We start from the raw sequence: 19529 nt of genomic DNA, 5'->3' as shown, positions 1-19529 counted from the left end.
AACAGTATTTCTCTTTTTACTCTTACGTCTGTGTTTAATGAAACGGTCACAAGTAGTGCTGCTGGTGGTTTTCACAAAATGTAACGCATTTAAAATAAAATTGGCAAATTCTAAGATACTTAGCTGCGGCTAACGCAATAAGACCAATGAGGGAGCAACGAATAGCTTCCAGTCCAGGTCTTGGATATTCCTCGTTTTCAGTTCGATTAAAGAAATGGTAGTATGACATGGGCTTGACCCTGCTTCTGAACAATAATATGTGGTTAATTTAGAGTAGATATACAGTTACAACCCGCGACACAAAACGATAGCACTTCGACATTTTTACCAGTTTTGCTATTTTTTTTCTTTGCGGTTAATGTTCCCTATTTTCTCATAAAAGTATGGCTCAATGTCTAACAAAGCCCATATAAATTCAATTCTGAAATTTTATACACAAATTAGAAAAAGTTCACAAATTTTTGCATCCCAACTCTTTGTTCGATGTTTGGTCGAGCTCCTCCTCCTATTTTTATTGTACGTCTTGATATTTTTCCATAGTGATGGAGGGACCTACAGTTTTATGCCATCTCTGAACGGCAGATGGTCTTTTATGGGTAGCCTTTTTAATGCCAGAAATAAAGGTGATCAGATTGGAGGTACTTTTTCCTACTGTCGAACGAAATACAGAATTTTTTTTAGTATTCGTTTACAAATCGTAAAATTATATTACGAACATCGATGTTCTATGAAAAGTTTTCATCGCGCGCTCAGGCCAACTTATGGCGTTCAGCGATGAGCCCATTTTTGGCCTAAGGGCTACGTGAACAAGCAAAATTGCTGCATTTGGGCTGGAGAGCAATACGAAGCCATTCGAAAACAGCCATTACATCCATTGAAAACAACTCTTTGGTGCGGCTTATGGGTTGGAGGAACCCTCGCCCCCATTTCTTCAAAGACAAGGCAGGCGCCAATGTAACAGTGAAGGCCAACAGGATAAAGATATTCACTCGTGAGTATAAAATCTACTTTAATATCATTGTGACCTGGTGCCCAAATCAACGTGAAAAGGAAGTATTTACTAACAGGTTTTATTTTATTTCTTTTTTTTTTTGTTTTTTTTGTTTTTCTTGTTCACTCATCTCGGGAGCATAAGGCCTCGACAAGACTCTTCCATCGTACCCGGTTCTGTGCTGTTGTTTTTGCACCGTCCCATGAAATGTCGGCATCTGCTAGTTCGCGCAACATCGACCTTCTCTAAGTGTTTTTTGATCGACCGCGACCTCTGCTCCCTTGCGGGTTCCAGTTCCGGGCTATTCGCGTGATGCTACCTGGTGGTTTTCTCAATGTTTTCTCCATCACCACTTCTTGCGTTTGATTTGCCTAAGGATGGGTTCCTCGTTCGTTAATCTCCACAGCGCGTCGTTGCTGTCCATACTGTATGTATTCGCCCGAATGCTGCTCTTGCTTTGTTTAGCCTGCAGTTTACATCTTCATCTGCTCCGCCATCTGCCGTGACGATGCAGACGAGGTAGCAGACGCTTTCGACGAACTCCACCGGGCATCCGTGAACCAATATCTGCCTTGCGTTATTGTGTTTAACTCTCATAGCCTTGGTCTTGGCGATGTTGACCTCCATGACTAGTCTGTCCACCTTCGCTTGTATGTCAGAGGGTTTGTGAGAGAGGAGGCAGATGTCATCGGCGAAGTCCAGGTCCTCAAGATATAAGGTAAAACTCCATAGGATGCCTTTTTTTGTGCAGGGTCAGTTCGCTCATAATAAATGCTGAGCTCTTTAACTGACTTTGCACCAGTGAGCCGCCAGCCGTCTACTTCTTTGATGGTAGCTATAGCTCTTCCTGAAAAACACTGCATGCATCTGTGAGCCTAATTTTAAAGTTCATGAAAAGTTCGTGGTATACAAAAACCAGAAACCCTTTCCTTGTTGGGTGCAATTCATTTTACCCAACATACAGCCACACATACATATGTACGCGCGTGTATCGTAGCACCATTTTTAGATATTACGGCTTATTAACCAACCATGTGATATGTTTATGGGCGCGTCGCTTTAGGTTTGTTTTTGTTTGTGCTGTTTAGCGTTTCAATGTTTGAAGTCTAAATACCTTTTGTGGCTGGCCTGCGCATTTCACAACTTATTATCTTATATTCTCAACAATCACGAGAAAAAGTTAAATTTCAAAATCGCAAATTTTGCCCAGTCTTACACTCTCTGTGTCCCCTGTGTAGACGACCTGCACACGCAATAAGTAGCCAGTAATGATGCGAAAAGTGGAAGAGCATAAAGCATAACATCAATCGACAAGTTCTAGCGATGAACATACAAAACACACTTCTAAATCTATTCTAAATATTCTACGAGACGCTAACAACACATTCAGAGTAGCTGACAATTTAAGTAAGGCAAATAGTTCGTGTTATTTCAGAATAATTTTAAAGCACTATAGTAAATAGAGAAAAGTTTATCTGTGAAATTCGAGTTCCGCAATGGCACGTGTACGCGGTGATAATCAAATTACGTTCAAGTAAACATACATGTACAGGGTGGGCCAAATACAACCAAATAATGCTGAACATAAATTTTTATTTTTTAATATAATTTTTTTTCCTCTTCTTTGTGCAAGAGTTTAATTGAATTTTTGGAAATTTGTAATAAATAAACATAGGCTGAAAATTTACGGACCTACATACATGTAATAAAGTTAGACCCACCTCTTTTTCTGTTAGTACTAACCTTAAAAAGACAGCTGTTAAAATTTCATGATACTCCACTCATTAGTTCATGAGTTACCAGGTATATACCTAGGAAATGAGACTGTTTTCAATTTCAAACGTTTATTAACAAAAAATGGTTACAAATTTAATCTTCAAAATAATATCCATCGCTAGCGACACATTTTTCCCATCTCTCAGGCAATTTGTGGATGCCGCGCCCAAAAAAATTGGCCGTCTTTGGCCGCAAACCAATCATCGAGCCATTTTTCGGCTTCTTCGTGTGAATTGAAGTGCTGCTCGGAAAATGTGTGGCCCATCGATGCAAACAAATTATAATCGAAAGGCGTCAAGTCTGGTGAGTAAGCCGCATGCACCAGCGGTTCCTAATCGTCGGGTCGCCACCAATTCCCGGGTCGCTCTTGTTCGATGTGGCGGTGCATTGTCACATTGTCAGTTCATGCGGCACCCATCTTCCGATCTTTAAAATCATGCCCATATCTTTCAAACGTTTGGAAATGTTTGTTTTTTTGGGTCACTCCCAACTGCTCTGCCATCATTTCTTGCGTTTGACCATTATCTTCATACAACAATGCTTGCAATTCGGTGTCCTCAAACCTTTTTCGGTGGCCGGCCACGGTCCTCGTTCTCCACGCTAAACTCACCGCTTCGGAATTTTTCAAACCACCTGAAGCACTGTGCTCTACTTAGAGCATGTTCACCATAAGCTTCCTGTATAAGCATTTGATGAGCTTGAGAAGCGGTTTTCTTCAATAGATAACAAAAAATCAACGATGTCCGCAAATCGTAGTTTGAAGGCTCGAAATTCGACATTTTTAAGAGCGACAAAAATGCGTTGTTGTATGAAACGTAACAAACAATGAACTGAATATTGTTGACAGATGACAGACGAAAAAAAAGAAGACATTTGGAAAGGTTTAAAAATACTCCTAGCGACATCTATGGACTAATAGCTGAAGCTATTGGGCTAAGAGTGACGCTACTTTTGTTATTTTCAAAACAATGGATCCAAAATAATTTCGTGTTTTAATTTTACACTACTTCTTAATGGGGAAAAAATACCATTCAAGCCTAGCAATGGCTTGAAGTGTTATAAGGACTCCGCTCCATCAGAAACAACAATAAAACGATGGTTTGCTGACTTCAAACTGATACTGGTCGTAGAGACAGCGATGACGCACAACGCAGTGGACGTCCAAATGAGGCGGGAACATCAGAAAACATCAAAAAAATCCACAAACCCGTTTTGAATGATCGAAAAGTGAAGTTTGCGTGAGTTAGCGGACATCCTAAAGATACCAAAAAATGAGATGGCTTTATATTGCATGAGCATTTGACTATAAGAAAGCTCTGTGCAAAGTAGGTGCCGCGTTTGCTCACTGTTGACCAAAATCAAGAACAAGTTGATAATTCTGAGTAGTGTTTGAAGGCCGAAATTGCAAAGAAACGTTCGCATATGGCAAAGAAAAAAATTGTGTTTCATCAAGACAACGCACCGTGTCACAAGTCAATCAAAACAATGGCAAAACTACATGAATTGAACTTCGAATTGCTCCCACATCCACCGTATTCGATTTAGTGATTGACCATATGGAAGTAACTCATAATAAAAGATTCCTTTCAAGTCCCACCAAATACACAGTAGAAGCTTTCTGGCCATTGTCTCATTTCTCATGCCCAGCCACCATGCGCTTAAGAAATGGGTCTATTTCATTCCGTTTGACCAAGGCTTTGCAGATGGACACTCGATCCATCATGTTTTTTGGTGTTAATCGAGTCATGGTCGTGTTCTTTTTGAATCCAGCTTTGCGCAAATGGTTTAAAAAGGGTGCCTGGCCGAGCTCCTCCTCCTATTTGTGGTGTGCGTCTTAATATGGTTCCACAAATGGGTCCTTCCATACAGTTTCAAGCCAACTCCGAGCAGCAGACATTTTTTAGGAGGAGGCCTTTCATGGCCGAAACACTCCCGGAGGTTTGCCATTGCCTGCCGAGGAGCGACCGCTATTAGAAAATAACATTTTCTTCATTTTGGTCTCTCACCGAGATTCGAACCTGCGTTCTCTCTGAATTCCGAATGGTAGTCACGCAACAACCCATACGGCTACGACGGGCGTCATAAATACCATTCACAATTTCAGCGGCCTGACTGGCATTTCGCCTTTATCAAAGAAAAAATGTAATATAATATGTATCAAATTTTCTCTTAGTTGTTCTTTCATTGGTAACACCCTGTAACTCACAAATGAATGGAACAAACAATAAAATAATTTTTTAGTGTGAAATGTCACCTTGACACGAGCATAAACTTTAAATTGTTTGATCGATGCTTTACGAAATATCGACCACTACAGCCAACTACCGAAAAAATAATGGAATTCTTTTTCTCCAAACTAATATAAAAGTAAAATTTGAATTTCTAAAAAAAAAAATAGAATAAACCTTAATTTTTTTAATCTCAGTCAGAACTAAAAAAAAAATATCACAAGCAATATTGGCTCAATCAAAGAAATAATTTAGTTAAAAAAATCAAGTCACAGGGGAAATTATGATGGCTTCCACCCTCATCATCCGTTTATATGGAGCTCAACTGCACAGATGTAGGCTCCCAGCAGCGGTACAACGAATGGCAACTTTGATGCGAAATCGGTTGGAGTTCGAAACAAAGAAGAGTTTCTTAGTCCGAGAGTTTCTTAGCCCGGGACATACTATGGCTGCAACGTCGGTTTTGATGATGTAGGTATGAGTTATTTTGAGCCCCTCATTCGCAAAAAAAAGTGATTATTATTACTATTATTAGATAATTCTTATTCACGATATTGTTACTCGTGTCATTGCATATTCTCAACGCTGTCTCCAGACGTTAGTCACCCTCATGAGGAATTGAAGGGTAGAAGCGATGAAAATGCTTCGCATTACAAAGTGCTCACGTTCGATTTACAAAGAAAAAAAAAACAACAATAAAAAAAGTAGCACATTTGTTTGGATAAAAGTAGATTATTTTGTTAGAATTAGCAATTGGCGCTCGAGTTTCAGTTTAGCACCTTTTAGCAGTAGTTGGAAAATAAAGCTATTTGCGTATGCACAGACATTTGTCGAGTATTTGCTGGGCAATGAAACAGTGTTTACAAAGTAATATATTGTATTTGGTTCCTTAAAGGCAATTCTCGTTTTTTTAGCGTGAACAGCTTTCTTTGATTGAGCCAATTGCGAGTTCCAATTCAAGCCAGAGACAAAGTTTTCAGTAACCTGGTGAGTATCACACGTCAGTTTTCCACACTGCTGCAAGTGCAAAATAGACAAAAAATCTAAAAAAAAGCGAAAAGCAATAGCGAAAGCGTCGAAGAGGTTGATCCCTACCCAGACAGACACCTGTCGTCCTGTACGTCATTGGAATGATCTGTATTTACATACTTTTTATCCAACTAAAGGCTGTCCTTCCAGCAGCAAACTTTTCTAGAAATTTGTGCTGCTCACAACAATAACAACAGTCTAGCCAGAGAATGTTAATGAAATGAGAAGGTCGCACAGGAGGAAGTTTTTATAAATGTGACAAATGTCATTGTTGGAGCGGAATGCACTATTTTAACTGTCAAATGATTCACCCAATCAATTGCGCCGCCACTTGCTTCCAAAAGTATTGTAACCAGCGCTTTAAAGGGTTAGGGGTAGTCAGAATTTTCAAAAAATTGGATTTTTTTTGCATTTTCTTAAAGTATATCTTAAAAATAGTGTGTGAAAATTTGAAGTGAATCCGACAAATACTTTTCGAGTTATTCAACAATTAACAAAGGGCGCTCGGGCAAAAACAAACAAAAACAAAAACTTTAAATGCGTTTTTCTCAAAACTATGTTTTTTCAACTGGGGATCACTGCAACTTAAAAACCGCTTGATAAATTGCAATAAAATTTATACTGCTTTTGAAAAACATAGAAAACTCGTGCCTGATCGAAGAATTTTTTTTAAACAGTTAATTGACGGCTTTTTTCTCGAAAATCTGAAAAATATTTCCTGAGGCCGCCATATTGTTAATTTTGAAAAAAAGGCTTCGATCAGGCACAAGATTATCTATTAATAAAAATAATTTCTCTTGTCCGATTGATTTTAGATGAATTTCCAAAGGCTTGTGAAGATCGCCGTAATTTTGCTAAAGTCAAGTCGAAACATGATGTATAGTAGAGTAGAATGGGGTAAGATAGGTATGGGGGCACAATAGGTAGGTGGGGTTTTCGGCGCACTGTTTTCGCAGAGATCACTCGTCTTATGTGAATTGAATACGTGGTGGGGAACAACGTTCGCGACTGTCATTTCTGCCGTCACCATTGATTAGTTATCCTAGTTCTGGCGTCGTTTAGTTTTTTGTAAGCTTTCCTCCGACATAGCATTTTTTTTATTCTACGGGGCAGTGCATTTAATGTAAGTAAATATTTGTCAGGTGAGTTTTATTTTACGTAGAAAATAATGCTGAACACGAATAATGTGTCAGTTCTTTGATATTTTTGTTTTTTAAAAAAATATCGACACTAACATAAAACATGTGCTTGGGGGCACTATAGGTCAGCCGTCTGGGGGCATTATAAGTCACTACTTTTAATGGAATAAAATAAATTTTAATTGTTTTTGCAGCAAAATGGTGCATAATTATGTGCGAAAAACGCCGAAACGAAGTGAAGAGGACGTAAAAAACGCAATCGCGGCAGTCCGAGATCGCGCTAGTGTTCGATCAGCCTCTAAACAATTTAAAATTCCGTTCGAAACATTACGTGCTTGCGTGATGAATTAAAGAAAAACTCCTAACTTTTATAACATGTGCAGTGTTCATACTCTATAAATAAAAGTTAAAACGTTAATTTCCAAGCCATGTACATTGTTCTTTTCCCCTCACATATAGTGCCCTATCGTGCCCCCCCATTTTGAAAATATCGAAAAAAAAGTACCTTTGCCTTATTGAATGCAGCTTCCAAAATATTTAGCCAAACATAAGTCAGTATAACCAAAATGTTAGCAGATAAATAACCTTTCAAAATCTTGCTTATTTTTCAAAATCCATGCAAAAACACCGTAGCAAGAGCTCTCCAAAAAAAAAATGACCTATCTTACCCCATTCTACTCTATTAATGCTATGTTTTTATTTTTGTAAAATAAAGCAATTGACTAGCAAAATAAAATTATTGAAAATCATCATATTTTCGGGCCTCTGACTACCCCTAACCCCTTACAAAGTTAATTAATATAAGTGCACCAGAAAATATCAGAATATATCAGATCACATCAGATATAATAACGAGCTAGAGGAATCCCTACAAGGCGAAAATTTCCTGCGGTTTGTTAAATTGCAGCGCATCTGATGGCTAGGACATGTATGAAAGAAAGTTGTGGAAAGTTTTTATGTTATATCCCAAGTCACCGTACTATATATTTTTCTCATCTTCAATTTTTGTGGTACGAAATTCGCCTTTCATAATTTGTGCCAAATAATGAAGATACAGGAAAATAATAATGAAAATGGCTTTATTGCTTTTCAAAACAGCATTTGCCAATTTTCAAAGGACTTTGGCCATTTAGAAGAGGATATCTTCAGCACGAGCTGTTTAAAAGCTTCTACAATTTCTTTAGGCGTTGAAAAACGTCAACCTCGCATTTTTTTAATCTTAGGGAAGAAGAAGAAGACATTAGCTACCAAATCTGAGCTGTACGACGGATGACACATTAATTCGATCTTTTGAGTGTTCAAAAGCTCTCTTGTAGGAGCTTGCATTGCCTTGGTGAAGAATGATTCATCTTTGGCGGTTGGTTTTCCATAATTCTCTGAAAACTTCTGGCAAAAAAATGGTTGTATATTACTCAGGATTTTCTTTTTTTTATGTTTCTCTAGTGGTCCAGTAGCGACATGAACAGAGTTTCCGAAACAACAGGCGACAACTTGCTTTGAGACGCTTGTTCCACGATAACTTTTGTTTAATTTTGGAACACCCACAGTCATTTGTTGGTTCGTTCCCGGCTCATATGCGTAGATCCAAGATTCGTCACCTGTAACGACGTCATTGACGTGTTTTAAACCACAGCGGCTGAATTTCGTCAACATTTCTTTACACCAATCGACACGAGCCGCTTTTTAGGCAAATTACCAAATTATGCGGTTTCCAATGAGAACAAATCTGCTTGACGAACAAATTGTCATCTCAAATTCATCCTCTTCGTATCGCCAAGCGTTAGCAAGTGCCGAATAGATGAAGCAACTGGTTTAAGAAACATGTTGAGAGCGTTGGAAAAGAGCTGGCAAAAACTATATTTGTTTTTGAAAACAGTGAGTTATATCAGTTTTATGAGGTACAGGTGAATCCTGCTCGAAAATTTTTTGTTGCTTTCACATGCAAATTTTTCGTCAAGTGAGCAGAGCGCGGATATAGCGAGCAGAGAAGTGGCGAATCGAAGGCGCCTATTGAATGTGAGGTGCGATATGTCACATGACGATCTTGCGTTATCAATTAAGGCCTTGCATTGATTGCATTGTGGCGTGACATTCGTTTTTGGACGGCCTTCGCGAAATGCGTACTGCAAGGATTGACGGCCCCACGGGAACTCATTTGATCAGTGCTGCACAGTGGCTAAGTGCGGTGCTTCAACGCCAATTGTCAATGTAAGTTCATCAATGCACTCCTCTCTCGATAATCCACAACGAAAATCGTAATTAATCATCGCACGAAAATTTTCACGAATTAATTCCGTTTTTTGGGCGTGACGTATTTTTCAACTCATCGAAAAGAAAACCGATAAAGCTCGTAAGTGAAAAATACCAAAGTTTTCGATGAAAATGCCAAATCACAGTTCACCGCACGTAGTACTGCAAAGGCGCAAAATATAAAAGGCAACCCTCAGATTGTGCATCCTTAAAAGGGGTGAAAATTCGCAATGATTTTTGATATTTTTTTTTTTAAATTTTTTTTTTTTTTTTTAAATTTTTTTTTTCATTCATGTAAAACAGGTTGTGAAGTTTTCATATTAATTTTTGTTTGTTGTTGTTGTTTTATTTTTATTTTTATTTTTTTTCATTCATATAAAAAAGGTCGTGTATCCGGGAAAATACTGACTAAAGAAGTTTTCATATTAATTTTTGTTTGTTGTTGTTTTTTTAAATTTTTTATTACTTTTTTTTCATTCATATAAAAAAGGTCGTGTATCCGGGAAAATACTGACTAAAGAAGTTTTCATATTATTATTATTATATTATTATTTTTTTTTTTTTTTTTTTTTTTTTTTTTCAATCATATAAAAAGGGTCGTGTGCTCGGGAAAATGCTGGCTAAAGAAATTGAAATTTTTAATAACTATGTTTATAGATTTTTTGGCCGCCTCCGAAAAGCAGTTGGTTCTTTATTAGCCGTTTTTATCGTGCCTGGAAAACACTCGGAGGTTTATCATTGCCTACAACAACGAAGATTAACTTAAAATAAATCATTGTCTATACATTTCTTTTTCTTTTTAAATATAACTAAGCGCATTATACGTATGCATATTTGCAAATAACTGTTCTTGGAAGCGCATACATACATACATATATGCCATAATACGCGTAGAAATAAAAATATTACTGATATGGAACAAAAGATCGAAAAACGAATTAAGTAAATTCACATTTAAGTAGGTAAGGAAAGAAGATGAAGCTCTGCGGCTTACCAAAATTACTCCTGTGGTGATGTTGATATGCAGCCGCCATTGGACCATTACCAGCATTGTTGTTGTGCATCTTGGACGGAATCCGATAACCGGATTCGGAATAATTGTACTGATTGTAAGTGAAACGCATTATTTGACACTTTTCCGTATTTGGCGACGATGATTTGAACGCACAGCGCACAGCCGATGATAACAACGACAAAGAGAGTCTGAAGAAAAAGTTGCTGACGTTTAATGTGTGCGTGTATGTGTGTGTATGTATTCAAGTATGCGCCACAATACAATATATATAATTTTGTTGTTATTTTTTTTTTGTAGCTGTTAACTGCTCACTGCCTGCTGTGCACGGTCGAACTGGTTTCTTATACTTAAGCACTTTTTTGTTTTTGGGAGGGGGTTTATTGTTGTAACTTATTGATGATATTTTCACTCATAAGTAATTGTGGTTGGATTTTTGTTTTCATTTGATTATTTATTTATTTTTTTAATTTTTATTTATATTTTATCCCGTGTGGTGGTTACTTTTGCGCCACATTTAAACCGATGTCTTTATCTCTGTCTTTGTGAAAAACTCTGATTTGCGGCATTTACTCAAATCTTAAACTTAAAATTAAAGCAGAAGTGAGAAGAATACAAATTTAAATAAATGTTTACATATATGCATAAGCGAGTATTTTAAGTGAATATCAATTGGTTTTAACTGCGCGACCGACAAATTTCGAATTAATAAACGCATTGTAGAAATGTGTGTAGGTGTGTGTGTTTGCATGTCGCTGTTGCCTTTGCCGTTGCTGCTGCGGCGAATGTAGAAAGCTAGCGATGACAATAAGCATAAACTTGCGTGTTGTTGCTTTGCCTTTGCGGGCAGACCAATGCAACCGCAACAGCCGCAGCAATCACAGCAACACTGCAGGAAAGTTGAAGGCGAATAAAAGTGTCAATTCTGCAGCGCCAATTGCAAGCGATATCAGTTTTTGGGCTGCTACTTTTCGATTTTCGGCGTCCAATGTCCACAAAAACCAACAACAATAGCAACAAAAACACATTTCAAGAATACACATTTTCTGTTTTGCTACAAAGTCCACACTGATCCTACACAACTCTTTAAATGCAATGCATGTTTGCTTGTGCATGTGTGTGTGTGTGTACGTAAAACAAGAAATTTCGCTGCACAGAAAAACAAGTAAAATCAGCGCAAAAAATATGTAGCTACATACATACATACACATATGTAAAATAAAATAAATAAAAATAAAAAAATAATTTTGCTGTGGACTTTGTAAAATTATTTCAATTCATTTGCTTGCCGCTGACTTTTTATATTTTTCGACTTATTTTTATCAAGCTGTCCTGTTTTTAAATCTTTTCTCATTTTATTATATTTTTTTTTCTACTGTTGCACCGCTTTTTTTTTTATTTTTTTTCTTTTTTGCTTCGATGTTTGCTCTGGTTTCCTCCCATTTTGCTATCGAAACATTGCTTCATCAACTGCACAGCCGTTTTGCATTTACATGCATACATACAGATGTTTGCATGCATTTATCTGAATACTTCAAGTAAGTAATTCGTTCATTCTACATACATACAAACATTGCAATTTAAAGGATGTTAACCTTGGCTGTACATCACAACGAATTCCGTTTTACGTGCAAGCCATTCGTATAACTGAAATCCCTTCACTGACGGTTGCTTTTGAAACCTGCTTAACAGTAGTTCGCGTATTTTAGAATGCGATTTCTGGGTAGATGTCAATTCAGAAGAAAAAACCTTGAGGCATCAACTTTCATGTTTCCTCCAGTCGACCAGTTCGACGACCTCACAAGTTAAGAATTTACTAGAACAGTTATATTAGAGCTGGGATTTTCCGCTGCACCAAAAAAAGGTAAATCCCCACCAATGTTAATGCATGGCTTAACTACGAACCGCTGCGTTCAAAAAGTAAGATCGATTTTTAATTTCAACTTGGCGGGCAAGTTTTTGTATTTGTATGCAGGTAGTACATACTTTTAGTGGCATCTGTGCCAAATTTCACGCTAATATTATCATTAATTGTAAAGTTACGCTTGTGTTCTCTAAGCGGCTAAAAATGTTTTTTTGTGATTTTTACAATCTCCGATCTTCTTGAGCGCTGAAGTGTCATTGAATTTGGTTTACAGAATAAAGTTTCGGTTTCGAAAACCCTCAAAATGTTGCAGCAAGTCTGCGGTGAATCGACTATGTCGCAGAAAAATCTTTATAAGTGGCATACAGACTTCAAGGAAGGCTGAGAACGAAGATGAGCGACCAGCTACGTCAACAAAGTCGTCGATTGAAAGTTACAAACTTTGCCAATATAAATTTCAAGGGCCGATGTTGAATGTGTACCACACCTAAACGTCAACGACACCGTTGGACATCTTTTTTTGGGATTATTTGAAAGAAAAGTTGTACGTCGATAAGCCAGCAACAATTCAAGAGCTAAAGGATGAGATAATTCGGCACATTAACGGCATAGAACCTCAATTATGCCTCAGCGTCATCGAAAATTTGGACCATCGGATGGAGGTGTGCCGCGGAGGCCGCGGCAGCCATTTGGCCAATATTTTGTTTCATACGTAATTGAGCCATACCAATATTATCATAATAAGGAGAAATGGCAATAATTTCCTAAAAAAAATTGTATGTTATTCAAAATCAACACCGGCCCTTGAAACTTAACCACCCTTTATTTGGAATTTCAGTGCAATCAATTCAAAAAATTTCGCAGAATCATTTGGAGCTCAAAAGAGTCAAAACCGCGTTTGGAGCCAAACATATTCAATTTCTTTCATTGAATCTATGTGAGTTTTTCACCCAAAATTACACTCGTGTGGTTCCCCAAGTGCCTTAATCACTTTTGGCTAACTCGAAGACCGCTCTGGGGACTCCGCTTTAAATCTATTGAAGATATTCAAAGTGAATTGCGGCGGTCTGAGAAAATTACAATGGCAAAAAGGTTGGCATAAGTACATTGTAGCGGAGCGACATTACGTTAAAATGGATGAAATTGATTTTGAAGAATGAATAATACAATTTTTAATTTTTCAACCACATTCACCTTACTTCTCGAACATAGTAGTTTGAAGAAAACTTTGAAAACAATTTAGAATAAGAGTTTAAATGAAAAAATATTTACAATTTTTCACTTAAACAGGTTTTGGGGATAGATAAACTGATTTTTGAGGTAATTTATTTTGTTTCTGACTTTTCTTATTAATTACCTATCAACTTTTCGTTGAACTATTCCTAGCTTTAAGTGCGCTTGAACTCTTTTTGTTTTTCTTAACTATTTTATTCACCTATTTTCAAGGCTGGTTTAATTGAATTTAATTAAAATGTTTACACTTTAAAGGGCACTTCAACTAAGCTTTAAAAATATCGGTCCCAGACTTTAAAGAGCCTTTGAAAGCACGAAAATTTGGTTATCGGCACAATAAAGTGAGTAGTAATGTTAGAGATTAGCTAAGAAAACGTACCTAAATAACATTAAGATGGCTTTGACAAGTCCTCGTGAAATTTTTTATTGAAATATATGAGATCGCTTGTATTCGGTGGTAAAGCAGAGACATAAACCGCTCGGTAGACAATATTCACAGAGTAATACCTATGCACCTGCGACATATATATTGATTTAACAGGATCACTGTTAGTGTAAGCTTAACAGAGTTCTCTATTGATTTGACTGCTAGTGTTAGTTAACAGGTTGAATTAAAAGGATCACTGTTAGTGTAAACTGAAGAGAGCATTCTATTGATTTGACTGTTAACTGTTAGTTAACCGGTTAACAGACTTGCTGCAGTTGAATTAGCAGTTTTGAGTACTGGAAAAGAATTCACTGGAATTGGGCATAAATATGGTTCAACAAATCCTTGTGATATTTCGATTTAACAGGATCACTGTTAATGAGGATCACTAAACCGAGTTCTCTATTGATTTAACTGCTAGTGTTAGTTAACAGGTTGAATTAAAAGGATCACTGTTAGTGTAAACTGAAGAGAGCATTCTATTGATTTGACTGCTAAACTATTAGTTAACAGGTTAACAGACTTGGTGCAGTTGAATTAGCAGTTCTGAGTACTGGATAAGAATTGACTGGGGATTTGGTTGAATTAACCCAGATATTGGTTGATATTACCAGCTTTTTTCTTTCAGTGTATATCTACAGTGTCCGTAGAGAAAATATCACTGCTATGATGAAGTTTCCACTTTCTTAAAAATAATTTCATATTTTCTTATTTGAAATAATAACAAAGTACACTTTACATAATTCTGTACATTGCACGAATTCAAGTGGTAAAACTAATAGCACTGATAGCATGTTTTACCAAAAAAAAAATTTCCTTTCCTTCTTAAAAAAATTTTTTGTAAAGAATTAACTATAAATTGGTTTCGTAAAAAAAGTTCCAACGCAATCGAGGCTACAAACGCGCAAAGTCGCCGTTACTCGCCAAACGATTTGTTCGAATGAGAAGAAGAGTATTCATTTAAGCGACTTACAATTTCGTCAGTTCCACCGATTAAAACTATTAATAAAGAAATATAAAAAGAAATTTCACTGCCAGTTACTGACACATTTCGATTGCCGAACAATCAAATTTATGAAAATGATTATTTTAATAAAATATTCTAATAACGGATGATAACTGAAACTAGAGTGCACGGACCGTGGCTCCAACTTTTGTGTAGTAAGGTAATTGCCTCTTATAGCTCGCAATCTATGGGATTCGGGTTAGAATTTCTCAAATATATGCGTAGGAAGCAAAATAGTAGACTGGCCGTAGTACTTAGGCGCGTGCCTGCGATAACTGCCGTCGGCACTTATAGAACTGCTCATCAAAGGGTAGGCTGGGTCAGTTTTTCACTTCTTTAACGCAGTATGGATGGAATGAAATGATATTTTGATTCGAAATCTAACTTTGAAGCGCACTCGTCTAACGGAGGGAAGAGTTAGCACTTGGAAAGAAATCCACAAGATGCCTTTATTGTTTCATTAGATTTGGCTTTATTTTATTATTATTTATTTATATTTATTATTTTTTTTTTTTAAATTGCAACTTTATTTGTGCCTTGAATTTGTATGTGTGAAGCGGATTTCAGTATATTCTTAAATAAATCGTACTTTAAGTTACCAGCAGCTTGCGCTAAAACAGAAAGAAACCCGAGACTGGCTTAAAACAACTACTGATCGTATATCAGTAAAAAAAAATGCAGTAAAGAAAAGCAATGCAGTTGCGAAATCAAATTATACAAACATAAATAGGCTTCTTGCTAGAAACACCTGTAAGCTATGCGAACGTTTTCTTATTAAAAATTTTGTCTTTGCATGATGCAACAAATTATGGCAAACTTTGGTGAAAACTTTTTGTGAGACTTGGTAATCTTAATGCATAGTTTTTTATAGATTTCAGGGAGGATTTTTTTCGAAAATTGGTTTCATCAATTAATTGAATTTTTTTATTAATTTAATTTTATTTCTTTTTTCTTTTAATTTAGGGTTTTTTTAATTAATTAATTTAAGAATTTTTTAATGCATATGCCGCGCTTTATATATATATTTGTATGTATATTGCCACTTGCATTGAGCGCTTTTTACATATATCTACCAGATATTGGATTTTAAGATTAAACAAATTTTTTTGCAATTTTTTTGTGCACACATTTTTTGATTTTTTTTTTATTCAATCACTTGTGAAATGTTTTTAAAATAGTTTTAGCTAACCAGCCACGTCTTTTTGTATTTATTTATTATTAAACATTTTTTTTTTTGTCAATTAACTAATAAATTACATTTAAGCAGCCAATTTACTTTTTGTTGCACTTTACGCAACTGTCACTTTGTATTTGTATTGTAACTCTGTACGATCGCGATTTTCGCAAACGATTGCCTGCATTTAATTCTATACCGAGCATTTTATACCGATCAAATGCGTTTTTGTAGAAATTATGTTATTGTTGTGGCACTTTTCTGCGTTAGTGTAAACAAAGTTGAATTAAAAAGTCACAACCATCATCACACGCATATAATATTGTGTATATTTGTATGTCTGTATGTCATGCCGCGCTCACAATTCAAATCAAACCGAGCAGTACTTATATGTAAGTTTAAATATTTTTATTCTATGCATGTTGAACGTATGTATGTTTGATTAATACCCTGCCGCTGGTGTGGTGTTGGTTGTCCCGTGCGTCCGTCTCCTTTTGCGACGTTTCCAATTTATGAAAGAACTTTTCGCGTAACGATTTTTCAGCTTTTTAAGCACAATTTTAAATGTTGGTGACAGTTTCGCGACGGATTTTTGCAAAATTTTAGCTCTTTTTCCCTCTCACTAGGATATCTACGATGTACATTTGTATGTATGTATGTATATCAACGCTAGATTGCTAGTGTATTGCAAATGAGGACGAGGGCGAGTCTGACGGACCACCGACGATAGGCTGCTGCTGCTGCTGCTGGTTGCCGTTGAATACGCATTAAATGATACGATAAGATAAACTTCTTAAATAGACGTCAGTACAACAACAACACACATGCATGCGAATATGTGCAACTGTGTGTGTGTGTGTGTGTGTGTGTTTGTAAGGAAATGCAAATTGTGTCAAACGATTCAATGGTTGTACTGGCGTTGCACTTCTTTGCAAAAATTTCACTATTCAACTATTTTGTTATAAAACACATTGGGGTTGGAAGAAGTTCTGCGTCCGATCGCTTACGTTGAGATCGATGAACTGAAATGAAAATCGTGAATTTCTGAAAACCCAGCAGAACCTGCCCGATAGCTTTCGCGTTCGTAAACTCACAAAGCGGGCAAATTAGTAGAGTAGGCAATGTATGGGTGGCTGGCTGGCTGGTTGGTTGGCCGGCTGAGCAGCATAGCAGCACAAAATAACAAAATACGAGTAGCAGCGTAAGTGAACGCACTGATAAGTCAATAATAAAAACAAAAACAAAAAACTCTCTCACTCTTTCTCACTTTTGTCCGCCAGTACGATGGGTGTATACAGTGAGTCGTGGAAGTTGGTGCACAGTGATTGCGTATGTATACAAATGTTTTATTGAAAAAGTGGTACCTCGTCAACAAAGTGTTTTATAGACTCTTTTTTGGTTTGCTAAACACGAAAATCAGTTTAATTTATTCTTCCAAAGAGAGATAAAAGCAATAATACTTTTTCAAGGTAAAAGAAATTTTAAGAAAAATAAAAAAAAATATTTGTTTTATATTTTTTAATTAATTTAATTTAAATTTTTTTATATTTTTTAATTAATTTAATTTAAATTTTTTTATATTTTTTAATTAATTAGTTATTAAAAATAAAAAAGTACTTTTTTATCTTTTTTTTATGTGCCTATCACCAAAACACAAAAAAACTCCAGAAACCGAATAAAACTAACCATATCGTTCGAAAGATATACTCAATTGATTAAATTTTTGTGTCAATCGGTATAGTAATTCGGTTGTTTAGTTTAAATTAAAAATATATAGGCATTTTCATGTGTTTTCTAAACTTGTTTCAATTTATTCATTCATTTTTAGTCGATTAAGTTTGCAAAAACAAAAAAACAATTTTTAAATGTTATAATGAAATACAATAAATCAACACTACAAAATTGTAAAAGCTAAGCTCTTCGTTGGACACTTTTTTTGAAACTTTCGGTAGGGCACTCGGGTCCTGTTCGAGGAACCTTTTTAAAGGTTTATATCTATAAATCGATGGAAATTTAAATTTTAGTAACCTACTTGGAACCTTAAGCCGTTAGCTATAAAAGAAATATGTTAAATTCACATCCAAATTTGAAAAAGTCTGCATGGACCCGGGTGCCCAACGGAAGATTAAAAAAAAAATGGCCACCTTAAATTTTTGTGGCATTGCGCATGGCTTTTATGTCACAACTATTCCACACTCAGTCAAGAAATTTTCCAAATTGTCATTTGACATTTCTTTAAATAAATAAATAAATAAATAATTGGCGCGTACACTTCTGTTAGGTATTTGGCTTAGCTCCTGCTTTTATTTGTGGCGTGAGTGTTGATGCTGCTCCATAAATCAAGGGACATAAGTTTCAAGCCGATTCCGAAAAGCTGATAGGAGGTTTGCCATTGCCTGTCTAGGGGCGAATACTAATACAGAAAACTTTTTCTATCATTTGGTATTTCATGCACGGAGATTCGAAACTACGCACTTCCGAATGGTAGTCACGTACCACTCCATTCGATAACGGTAGCGGCATTTCCTTAAAGCACTATAATTTTCACGTCTACCAAAAATCTATTTGTGCTTAACCTTAACAACCTGCTTAGCATTTTTTACGAGACTTCATGAAAAATACTATCTTGACCGCCTTAGTAACAAAATTTTTAAATGCATTTGTCAGTTGCTTTGTTCTTATGTTTCTCTGTGGATGTTGTAAGGTGAAAAACTACAATTTTCGGCAAATGATTTTACTATACTGGTAGCAACGCCAGTCTAGTCTGCTTTCTGCGAAAAATGCGCCATGTTTTCTCATTATCTTCCTTAGGTGGAAATGAATGTTCAGAAAGGGGGTACGCTTGGACGAAAAACAAATTCGTCCTTTGTAATATATTACCTTCTTTGTTTTGACAGCATTTTTTTCATAATCCACCAAAATACAATACATTCCGAAAAGAGTTAAGAAAAAATTAAAGTAGGCCCTCCTGCCTATCTTGAAACATGTATGCACCGTTATGTTTTCTATGGATGATGAAATTATTCTTCTAAAGCGCCTAAAAGCTTGATGAGTCATCAATTCAGTAGACATTCTGGTCATCTTTGTACTCAGCTCGAATGAGCCAACATAAAAACACTAAAATGTGTAATTCCTAGGCAGAAGTGGGTCACATTTTATAGCAGAGTTGTCAAACCTCGGCCATAAAAATATCCGAATGAAAATATGCGAAAATGTTCACTGTTGAAAAAGTTTTTAATCAACAAAATGTTAAAATCTATGCTAAAACTTCGAAAGACGCAAAAAAAAGTTGTTCGAAGGGCCATCAGCGTGGCCGCCATCCAGCCTCCGTAATGGTGTGGTGGAGAATGTCTTGTCAAGAGTTACAGCTCTTCATTTCTGCAAAAGAGGTGTTAAGACC

The 19529-nt window shown here is 36.2% G+C and overlaps 1 protein-coding gene across 3 annotated transcripts in view; it reads right to left on the bottom strand.

The window, feature by feature from the left end:
* Positions 1–17163, bottom strand: part of LOC128857242 (nuclear factor of activated T-cells 5) — an 85000-nt gene extending 67837 nt beyond the window's left edge. Inside the window, exons 1-2 of one of the 3 annotated variants that reach the window (XM_054092897.1) lie at positions 16213–17163; positions 10408–11010 (exon numbers count right to left, since the gene is read on the bottom strand). In XM_054092897.1, coding sequence (XP_053948872.1) covers positions 10408–10537 — 130 coding nt within the window. In that variant the 5' untranslated portion in view covers positions 10538–11010; positions 16213–17163. Of the gene's footprint in view, positions 1–10407; positions 13471–16212 lie in introns of those variants that run through there. The other 2 variants (XM_054092896.1, XM_054092900.1) reach the window with 2 other exon arrangements.
* Positions 17164–19529: the final 2366 nt, after the last annotated feature.

The sequence above is a fragment of the Anastrepha ludens genome, chromosome 3 (assembly GCF_028408465.1).
Source record: "Anastrepha ludens isolate Willacy chromosome 3, idAnaLude1.1, whole genome shotgun sequence".
Taxonomy (NCBI): domain Eukaryota; kingdom Metazoa; phylum Arthropoda; class Insecta; order Diptera; family Tephritidae; genus Anastrepha; species Anastrepha ludens.
Note: the sequence above shows the minus strand (reverse complement) of the source record. Positions and strands in the feature narration are given on the sequence as shown.